Source organism: Callospermophilus lateralis, chromosome 2 (assembly GCF_048772815.1).
Source record: "Callospermophilus lateralis isolate mCalLat2 chromosome 2, mCalLat2.hap1, whole genome shotgun sequence".
NCBI lineage: Eukaryota > Metazoa > Chordata > Mammalia > Rodentia > Sciuridae > Callospermophilus > Callospermophilus lateralis.
The window spans coordinates 3,483,777-3,494,142 of NC_135306.1; the positions used below are offsets into that span (position 1 = coordinate 3,483,777).

At 64.4% G+C, this 10,366-nt stretch overlaps 1 protein-coding gene across 3 annotated transcripts in view; it reads left to right on the forward strand.

The window, feature by feature from the left end:
* The window catches only part of Vav2 (vav guanine nucleotide exchange factor 2), a 156,622-nt gene that overhangs the window by 116,463 nt on the left and 29,793 nt on the right, over positions 1-10,366 (forward strand). For all 3 annotated transcript variants that reach the window (XM_077108775.1, XM_077108777.1, XM_077108776.1), the window contains exons 5-8: positions 2,716-2,818; positions 6,655-6,753; positions 8,270-8,338; positions 8,689-8,789. In XM_077108775.1, the coding sequence (XP_076964890.1) occupies positions 2,716-2,818; positions 6,655-6,753; positions 8,270-8,338; positions 8,689-8,789 (372 nt within the window). The remainder of the gene's footprint in view (positions 1-2,715; positions 2,819-6,654; positions 6,754-8,269; positions 8,339-8,688; positions 8,790-10,366) is intronic.

Genomic DNA, 10,366 nt, shown 5'->3' on the forward strand with positions numbered 1-10,366 from the left:
CGCCCGTCTGCCCAGCCTGGCCCAGGGCTCCTGGACAGCACTCACCCCCTGGGAGCAGGCTCTGGTGGAGTTGGTGGGAGCTGCACTGTTCCTTGTTGATCAGAATCCGAGCTGGGTGGGGCTGGGCCTGGAATTAACCAATTAGGATGCCCCTCACTGTAGGACGGGAGGGGGCCCTGCAGCTGTGTGGTCACCACTCAAGGCCCTGTCCCTGGCCAACTTCCAGTCATTTTTATCTGTTTCATCAGCTTATAGAATATTTAATAGTCAAAACCCCTGTCCACGTTCTTCTGTCTGCCTGGCCCCACCTTTGGAACAGAGCCGACGTGTCTGTGCGGCCAGTCTGTGATGGGCTGTCTGGTTCATTTAGCAGCCTGGACGCTTCTGTCTCGCCTGGGTTCTGCACGGTCAGAGTTCTGCACGGTCAGGGTTCTGCACGGTGGTTTAGCCACCAGAATTACTCTGTTGCATGACAGAAATATGGGTGTCCAGCTCCTGCTGGGAAGGGCCATGCAGCCCCTCGCCTATATTCCCAGGGTAGCCAGGCTGCATCATCCTCAGGGACAGAATCAGAGAGGCAGGGAGGAGATCTGTGTCATTGCAAGTGACAGTTTCCCAGTGGATTGTCAGACCTGTCTCGGGGAAGCTTTGAGTTGGGTTAGCAAGACGGTCACAGTGCTCACCCCCCACTGCATGTGCATGTGCGTGTGTGTGTGCATCTGTGTCTGTATGCATGTGCATGTGTGTGTGCATGTGTGCCTGCGTATGGGCATGCACTGTGCATGTGTACATGTGTCTGCATGTGTGTGTGTGTGTGACTGTGTGTGTGTGCAATGCGTGTGTGTGTGTGTGTGTGTGTGTGTATGCACTCTCGTGTGCTGCCTGGGGAGCCCCGGGAAGGTGGGGGAACCTGGCTGAGCCTGGCCCTGCCTCCCTGCCGTCTCAGCTCCGTGTGGGTTCAGGGTGCAGAATGGCCACAGTGCAGTTCTCTGGGTAGACAGTGGCCCTGGCACCCAGAAGGGACTTGAAGGTGGTGGGAAGCTCTTCATGTAAAGCTAGGCCCTGTGGAGTCGGCTTTCCCCACAGCAGCCTCCGTGCCTGACCTGAGCAACTGAGAGAGGCGGCCTCCCCTGACTCAGGGTTCAGAGGTCAGGCCTGGGTCGGCTGGTCCAGGGCAGAGACATCTCGGCAGAAGAGCACAGTGGAGGGAGATGCGCAGCTCATGGCAGCCGGGGAGCAGAGAGCCAGGGCGCTGGGGAGAGGACGGCCCAGCAGGAAGTGACCTGCTTCCCCCAAGCTGCCACCTGCAGCAGGCCATCCAGCCCCCGTGGATGACTGCACACCAGATGAGTCCAGGGTCAGAGCCCTCAGATCCAGCCAGCCCTGACCAAGCCTTCAGCACAGGAGCTGCCGGGGACAGTCCGGATCCAGCCATGCCAGGTTCCCAGCTGCCTCACCCAAGCTGGTGCCAAAGCCGGAGCACCCAGCAGCTGCTGCACCTCCTCCTTCCCTCCGGGGCCTCAGAAGGCCTCACCAAGACCTGCACCCCGCGCTGGGCTGGCTCTCGGCCTCCCCTGGAGGACAGTCCTGGGGCTTCTGCCCGGGTGCTGCATGTGGGGAGGGGCCAAGGGCTCTGGGAGACCCCTGGCTTCCTCCCTTGCTCCCTTTCCCACGCAGGTCTTGAGTGGTGACCCTGACCCCCTGAGTGGATTCAGCAGCAAGGCCTGGGGGGCTCAGGGGCCTGCTTGGCCAGGGGCACCTTGCTGGGATCTTCCCTGCTCTGCTCCACTGCTCTCTCCCCTGCGTACTGGGAGGACCAGCAGGGAGTGTCCCCAGTCCCTGCCTCTGGAATCCAGGGCCCTGCTCTGAGCCAGGAAAGCTGGCTTCAATGATGCATCTTTGCCCAGAGCTGAGCAGGGCTGGCCTCCAAGCCCAGCCTCCCCTGAGGAAGGACCCAGCAGAGCCCAAGACCCTGGCCAGCCTGGGCTGGGGGCGGCTCCCCATCCCCAGGGGTCCGTGGGAATGACCGGCTGTTGCTGAGCCCTGGCACAGCTCTGGTGTGGAGGTTCAGGGCAGCCATGGGCCGGGGGGAGGACTCATCCACACTGCACAGATAACTAGAAAGGCTGCACGAGGCACATCTGGGCTTTTGGGGACTGTGACCTAGGTCCTGCAGGCAGAGGGCCAACTCAGAGGAGACGGGAACCACAGACCTGGGCAGACACAGGCTTTCTGCAGCAGGAGCTGGGGTGGGGGCCAGTCCCCGGGGGCAGGCTTGGGAAGGGGCATCCCAAACTCCATGTTCCTCCAGTGCTACTTCCTCACCCAGGTGTGGAAAATGGCCCTGCTGGGCACTGTGCCCTTGACCTTCACACCCAGGCCTCAAGGACAGTGGGGACCTCAGGCTGAGCCACAGGTCACGGCTGGGCCTGGGGCGGGGGCTGTAGTCATGGGGCAGCACCCAGCACTGGGGGCCTCTGGGAGGCAGGCGTCTCAGGGCCTCCAGGTCTCTGCAGGCCCGAGACGCTGGGGCCTCATCGCCAGGGTCCTCTACTACCAAGGCAGATGGCGGGTGGTGACCTCTCTGCCACCCCCCTAAACTCATGGAAGCCCCCACTTGTGGACCAGCCTGTGGCCGAGGCAGGTGGACTTACAGGGCTCCTGGGTCAGGGTGGCTGGACCCCCCTCCCCGCTCACCCACTTCCTCCCGTGCAGTGAGCATGACCTGGGTGAGGACATCTACGACTGTGTCCCGCGGGAGGACGAAGGTGACGACATCTACGAGGACATCATCAAGGTGGAGGTGCGGCAGCCCATGGTAAGCCCCGTCTCGCCTGGCAGGAGCGCCACTGCAGGGGACACCGGCTGGGCCCCGGGCTCCTCCCAGCCCCAGGCTCCCCTGCAGCACGTCCTTGCAGCTCTTGCTCCTGTCTGCTCCACGCCGGCTTCCCTGTGGTGCCCGGGGACCCCAGCCCCCAGCCCTCAGCCCTCTGCCCCCCAGCCCTCACCCCCTCAGCCCCTCACCCTCTCAGCCCTCACCCCCTCAGCCCCTCAGCCCCTCAGCCCCCAGCCCTCAGTCCCTCACCCCCTCAGCCCCTCAGCCCCCCAGCCCTCACCCCCTCAGCCCCTCACCCTCTCAGCCCGAAGCCCCAAAGCCCCTCCAGGCCTTTAGCCCGAAGCCCTGAAGCCCTGAAGCCCTGAAGCCCTGAAGCCCTGAAGCCCCTCTGCCCTCAGCCCCTCAGCCCTCAGCCCTCTGCCCTCTGCCCTCTGCCCTCTGCCCCTCAGCCCCTCTGCCCTCAGCCCCTCAGCCCTCTGCCCTCTGCCCTCTGCCCTCAGCCCTCTGCCCTCAGCCTCTTAGCCCTCAGCCCTCAGCCCCTCTGCCCTCTGCCCTCTGCCCTCTGCCCTCAACCCTCAGCCCTCTGCCCTCTGCCCTCAGCCCTCAGCCTCTTAGCCCTCAGCCCTCAGCCCCTCTGCCCCTCTGCCCTCTGCCCCTCTGCCCCTCTGCCCCTCAGCCCCTCTGCCCCTCAGCCCCTCAGCCCCTCAGCCCTCTGCCCCTCTGCCCCTCTGCCCCTCAGCCCCTCAGCCCTCTGCCCTCTGCCCTCTGCCCTCTGCCCTCTGCCCTCTGCCCCTCAGCCCTCAGCCCCTCAGCCCTCTGCCCCTCTGCCCTCTGCCCCTCTGCCCCTCAGCCCTCTGCCCCTCTGCCCCTCTGCCCCTCAGCCCTCTGCCCTCAGCCCCTCTGCCCCTCACTCAGCCCCTCTGCCCTCAGCCCTCAGCCCTCAGCCCTCAGCCTCTTAGCCCTCAGCCCTCAGCCCTCAGCCCTCAGCCCTCAGCCTCTTAGCCCTCAGCCCTCAGCCCTCAGCCCTCAGCCTCTTAGCCCTCAGCCCTCAGCCCCTCTGCCCTCTGCCCTCTGCCCTCTGCCCTCAGCCCCTCTGCCCCTCAGCCCTCAGCCCCTCTGCCCTCTGCCCTCAGCCCCCAGCCCCCAGCCCCCAACCCCCAGCCCTTAGCCTGAAGCCCCGAAGCCCCTCCAGGCCCTCACCTCCTCAGCTCCCAGCCCCGAAGTCCCTCAGCCCCTCCAGACCATTAGCCCTCAGCTCGGCAGCCCCCAGTCCCGAAGCCCCGAAGCCCCCCAGCCCTCTGCCCTCAGCCCCTCCAGGCTGTCAGCCCCACAGCCCCGCAGCCCGCAGCCCCTCCGGCCAGTTGCCATGAGCCGTCCTCCCGGGGTGTCCAGGTTCTTTGTCCCGCCTCCCGGGGAACTTGAAATAGCAGCCCTGCGCTCAGCTCCCACAGCAGGCTCCCGCCCCGCCGTGCTGAAGCCACCAGCGCAGGCCCAATTAGCCAGCTGCACGTCTTTTATGTCGCCAGGGTGTTAATTTCCCCCAGGCGTTGGCTCATCATCTCCTGGACGCAGATCTGCTCCAGTGGGGTTTTATGGCCCACAGCTGCTGTGTGGAAGGCGGGTCCGCCTGGCGGGGTGGGGAGATGAGGGCCTGCAGGCCACCGCCCCCTGGGACCTCAGCTCCTGCAGGCCGGGCACGGTGCCACTTGCCCACTGTGGAAGCTTTGATTAACTAACTTCCCTGAAGGAATGGGAGCTCCTCAAAAGCAGATACCAGTGTTCTGCCTCCGTGCAGGAGCCGCCAGCCCGTGGCAGGACACAGCAGGGAGACCCCAGGCCTCGGAGAGGCCTTTTCTGGGCTGGGGGTGCCTTACTGTGGCCCTGGGGAGGGCTGGGAGCTGGGCAGGGCACCCACAGCCCAAGCTCTATGCTTCAGAACTGGCTTCTCACACGGCCCCGGGCACCTGGAGGGGTACCTCCCCACCACTGCCAGGGCACTCTCTGGAGACGGTGGCCCTCTCTGTCCCCAGAGCTGGCCCCAAACCACCTGTGAATCCCGACAGCTTCTGGATTGGCTCATGGGGCCTGGCTGTGGGGCCTGGCTGTGGGGCCTGGCTGTGGGGCCTGGCTGTGGGACATGGCTGTGGGGCCTGGCTGTGGGACATGGCTGTGGGGCCTGGCTGTGGGACGTGGCTGACTGGGGTCTGGCTGTGGGGCCGTGCTGGTCCCCGTCATTGGCAGTCTGGGCGCCCTGGGGGTCAGTGGGAGCAGACAGGTGTGGGTCTGGGGGTTATCTGAAGGCCCCACCCAGGCCAGGCAAATGCTCTCTGTGAACCCCATAAGATAGCCCCATTCTTTCTTGACTGGAGACCATAGGGTCTTCCTGGAGCCCGCTGCTGTCCCTGGTCCTGAAGCACCAGTGTCAGGACACAGGGTTGCTTGCAGACCCTGGTGGGCAGGGTCTGTTTGCCCTGTCCAGCAGCCCGCTGGCATTGAACGCCTGGCACTGGACCTGCACACTCCCGAGCTGTGGAGTCCAGTCCCTCCAGGCAGGGAACCCCCTGGTTCTATCACGTCCCATCACGGCGGAGCCGTCCAGGCTGAGTAGTGGGATGGCGATGTCTCCAGAAGAAGACAGGTGCCATGGTCAGAGCCCGGGTGTAGGACACTGTGGTGGCATGTGGGTCCCCATGCTGTTCCCTGCCAGCCCCACAGGAAGGCCTAGACAGGAGCCCTGTGGCTGCCGGCTGACAGTGGGTGGGCATCTGGCCTACAAAGGCAGCTGAGGGTGCGCACAGTGGGCTCTGCTGACGGCTTCCTCTCTCGCTTACCTTCCATGCTCTCAGATCAGGTACATGCAGGTAAGTGGCGGTAAGGGGAGGCAGGCGGCAGTCTCCTGGGAGCCCCTGCCAGGCAGATGCTGTTGGGCACACGTGGCCTCAATGAGTCCCGGACCTCGGTACTTTCCACGAAGCCCAAGTCACAGTGAACTCTCACCTCCCCCTGTGCCCAGTGTGCGCATTGCTTTGGGTGCTGCACCCTGCAGTGTGGGGGGACCTCAAGGGTTCCTTGGAGGTCAGGGGAGGCATTTTTGCCTACCTGAGTGCAGATGGCCAGGCACAAGCCACAGCACCATGCCTCCAGGAACTTCCAGGCAAATATGGCTCCTTAGGTCTAAAAGAACCTAGAGAACGTGGTGGCCCCACAGTGGCCCTGGCCGCTGCCTCACCCCACCTGTGACCAGGCAGTGTCCCGGGCCAGGCTGCCTCCATGTTTTCCAGGAAGCAGGGCTGGGCCCTGACGCAAAGGTGTGGTCCCTGGTGACCCTGCCAATGGGCTGTCAGGTCAGACTCCCTGATTGGAGAACAGTGGGCACCCAGGGGAGGCCAGCCCTGGGGGGCAGTTGGTACCAGGAAGCTGGCTCAGTGGCTGGGGTCCCAGGGACGAGCTCAGTGTCCTGTGGACAGGCGGGTGCAGCAGGGACCTGGCGTGCGTCTCCTGTGTGTGCAGAGGCCCCACCGAGGCCGAGGTCCTGCTGATGGAGGTCCAGGCTCAGGAGCAGAGGCTGGGGTCTGGGAGCCTCTGCACATTGCTTGGCGCTGACCCTCGTCACCCCTTTTGTCCCTGTGCCTCACTTCACAACGAGAAGAGTTTAAGCGCCCTCTGCCTCCCCTCCCTTTATACTTGCTGACCTCGTGGCCAGACCCGAGCAGATGTCCCCCTGTGGTGTGGGACAGGTGGCCTAGGGCCGAACCGTGCAGGTGCACAACCTGTGGGTGGCTGGGTGGGCCCCTGGCTCACATCTGTGTCCTCCCCAGAAAATGGGCATGACGGAGGATGACAAGAGGAGCTGTTGCCTGCTGGAGATCCATGAGACCGAGGCCAAGTACTGCCGGACCCTGGAGGACATTGAGAAGGTGGGCCCTGCCCTGGCCACTGGGTGACAGCAGTGTTCTAGGTCACGAGGTGGGGAAGGGCCAGCTGTTATAGGATGTTGAGGGCTGACCCCCTCTGCTTTGCCATCAGGTGTCCCTGCCCCAGAGGAAGGCTGTCCTGCCTCCCCTGTCCCCTCTCCACCCTGTCCCGCATGGTTCGTCTTTCAGCCGACCTGGGCGTGGCGGTGACTTACGGCCTGCATGTGCTGAGCTCCCTCTGCGCTCCCTCACCAGGGCGCTGTCCGGAGGTTCCTTGGCCTCCCCCTCTGCCGTGGGAGGCAGAAGCTCCACCCCGCGTGGCCGGGAGCACCCTGCACTGGAGCGTGGTGGGCCTTGATATGGGCACAGACCCTGAGCCTGCCTGAGCAGCCGGTCATTGTCCACTGGGGCCTCCTGGTGGTGCCCAGTGTCCTGGTTCAGGGCATTTCCCTGACATGCAGCTGCCCATCTGCCCAAGACATGTGTGAAGGCCAACCTTTATTGTTGGCACTGGGACTTGCCCAGGGGCGCTTAGCCACTGAGCCACGTCTCCCGCCCTTCTTTATTGCTTTTTTGTGTGCTGGGGATCCAACCCATGGCCTTGTGCGTGCGAGGCAAGGCTCTGTCCGCTGAGCTGTGTCCCCGGCCCCCAGCCCTTCTTTATATTTTATCTAGAGATGGGCCTCACTGAATTGTGTAGGGCCTGGCCAATTGCTGAGGCTGCCTTTGAACTCGCGATACTCCTTCCTCAGCCTCCCGAGCTGCTGGGATGCAGGCGTGGCCACCGTGCCCGGCAGGACAAACCTTTAAACACTTGGGTCCCCTGGGCTGTTCTCTGCTTGTGGTTCAAGTCCAGTGCAGCTGTGATGTGGACACCTGAATGGGGAGTGCTGGGTGCCCCCTTGACCCCAGGTCGGCCCCACTCTAGCCTCCAAGGGGCTCTGCTCAGGCCAAGAGCGTTGGTGTTTGGACTGTGGCCCCATCCTGCCCGCTGCCTGCTGTCCCTGTGCGGCTCTCACCGTGCACTGTCCCCAGAGCACTGAGCACCTCTCAGGTGGATGCAGCCTGGACAGGGGCAATGTCCTTCAGATGATCGAGGCCTGGGCAGTGGCAGTGTCCTCCAGGTGGTTGAGGCCTGGACAGTGGTGGTGTCCTCAGGGCATTGATGGCCTGGACAGTGGTGTTGTCCTCCAGGTGGTGGTGGCCTGGACAGGGTGGTGTCCTCTGGGTGGACAGGGCAGTGTGCTCCAGGTGGTTGAGGCCTAGACAGTGGCGGTGTCCTCCAGGCAGCAGTGGTCTGGACAGGAGCAGTGTCCTCTGGGTGATGGTGGCCTGGACAGGGGCAGTATCCTCTATGCAGCAGTGTCCTGGACCCGGGCAGTGTCCTCCGGGCAGCAGCGGCCTAGACAGGGTGGTGTCCTCCGGGCAGCAGTGGCCTGGATAGGGTCTTCTGGGTGGTGGTGGCCTGGACGGGTGGTGTACTCCGGGCTGGGGCTCAGCGTGGACGCCTCTCCTGCAGAACTATATGGGCCCGCTGCGGCTGGTGCTGAGCCCTGTGGACATGGCAGCCGTCTTCATCAACCTGGAGGTGAGGGCCCCGGCGGGGCTTACTCCTGGCCAGTGGCAGTGTCCTGGCTGCTGGAAGTCCTTTGGGACCGGGGCGCCACGAGGACCCGGCTGGGAAACTGCTCTGCCTGCACCGTCCCCTCTGGCACCAGAGCTATTCTGGGTGGCCACTGAGTGTCCCTGGCGCTGAAGTGGGCAGGTGGTGTCCCTGTGCTGTGGATGGGCTTAGGTGGGCTCTGCTCCTCCCTGTGCCTTGCTGTGGAACCTTCTAGCAAGCGGCAGCGGTTGGTGGGGTGGGACGCACAGCTCTCGCGGTCTCAGGTGTTGAGGCAGCTGGTGGCCCCTCGAGCACTGACTGCCCCCGCCCCCCAGGACCTGATGAAGGTGCACCACAGCCTCCTGAGGGCCATCGACGTGTCCATGATGGCTGGGGGCAGCACACTGGCCAAGGTCTTCCTCGAGTTCAAGGAAAGGTGAGTGCCCTCCCCACCTGCTCCTCAGGACAGACAGCGGAGCGGGAGAGTCCTCCTGGGTGGGAATCATGGGCCTGGTGTCCTGAGACAGGTGGCCGCTGTCCTCCAGCCTCTGTGCCCTCTTGTAAACAAAGATCTTTGGTACCAGGGGCCTTGACCACTGAGCCCTGTCCCCAGCCCTTTTATATTTTATCTAGAGACAGGGCCTCACTGAGCTGCTGAGGCTGGCTTTGAACTCGTGATCCTCCTGCCTCAGCCTCCTGCTGGGATCTCAGGTGTGGGCCCCCTTCCCATCATGGCCTGTCGGTCACCCCTGGGCATGGGGTGTGGTCTGGATGGGGCCTCTCGGGCTCTGGCAGTCCCTTCTGCTTCTCGCTTGTCGGGGTCTTGGTGAGTGACACTCATGCCGCTGGCTGTGCCGCAGGCCTCTTGCTTGTCCTGGAGACTTGGGCATCCAGAGGAGACAACCCTGCCCTGCATGCTGTCCACCTAGCGCAAGGTGGACAGGCCCTGCTGCTTCTGGTGACAGGAGACCTGAGTGAGGGGCTCTGGGGACACGAGTACAGACCACGGGACGGGGTCATGGCTGAGGCCTCGGGTTGTGGGGTCGCAGGGCTGAGGCCACTTCCCCGTGCCTCCGTCTTGACTCCCTCACCTGTGAATTAGGGACAAGGGTGGCCCCTGGGTGGGGCAGCCCCAGGGGGTGAGCCAGGATGACCCTGCTTCCCCGCAGCTGATCCCCACCATGGGAAGGCCACTGTGGCCAACAGGAGGGGACATCAGTCTCCGCAGGCCAGGGGGCAGTCGAGGGGCAGTGGGGCAGTCGAGGGGCAGGTCTCAGCCGCTGGCCACAGTGCCGTGGCTCCACACCTGCAGCTCTCTGAACAGAGGTCCGTGGTGCCCAGGCCAGTTGTGGGATTGGTCTGAAGCCTGTGGCGGCCCTTCTTTCCCGAGGGCTTGGCCCAGGGAGTTGGGCCTAGACGCAGACAGGGCCGCCTCGTCAGTCCCACCACTGCCTGCTCAGCTGCCCCGGGGCCCCATGCACAGTGAGTGTCACAGATGGGCAGTCGTGGCCACCTGAGGCAGCCCTGGGGGCAGGTGGCCTCCCGCAGCTCCTCCTTCCCCTGCTCCAAGCCCCTCGGTTTGTGCCCTGTTGACGGAGGTGGTGCAGAGCTGCCTGCTGTCCCCAGACGTCCTTTTGGGGCTCAGCAAGGGGCAGCGTGGGATTCTGGAATCTTCTAGTAGGTGTGAAGGGTGGTCGAGCTGGAAACCTCAGCTTCTCCCTTCTGAGGCTGGGTGTCCAGTTCCTTACAGAGGGGTCACTGACAGGTGAGGCCTGCGGTCTGCCCTCCCCAGAACTGCACCCCCACCACGCAGGCTGTGAGTCAGCCCCTGGCCAAGGCCACACCAGCAGACCGGTGCGTCCTCTGCACCAGACCTTGCCTGTGAGGCTCCCACCTCCTGGGCATGACGGGCACCCCACCCTCGAGCTGCTGTGGGAGCCTGTGCTCCTCCCGCGCCCGGCCCGGAGCTGTGCAGACAGTGGCCTGCCGCGTGGCTTGGCGAGGCGCCCGGGG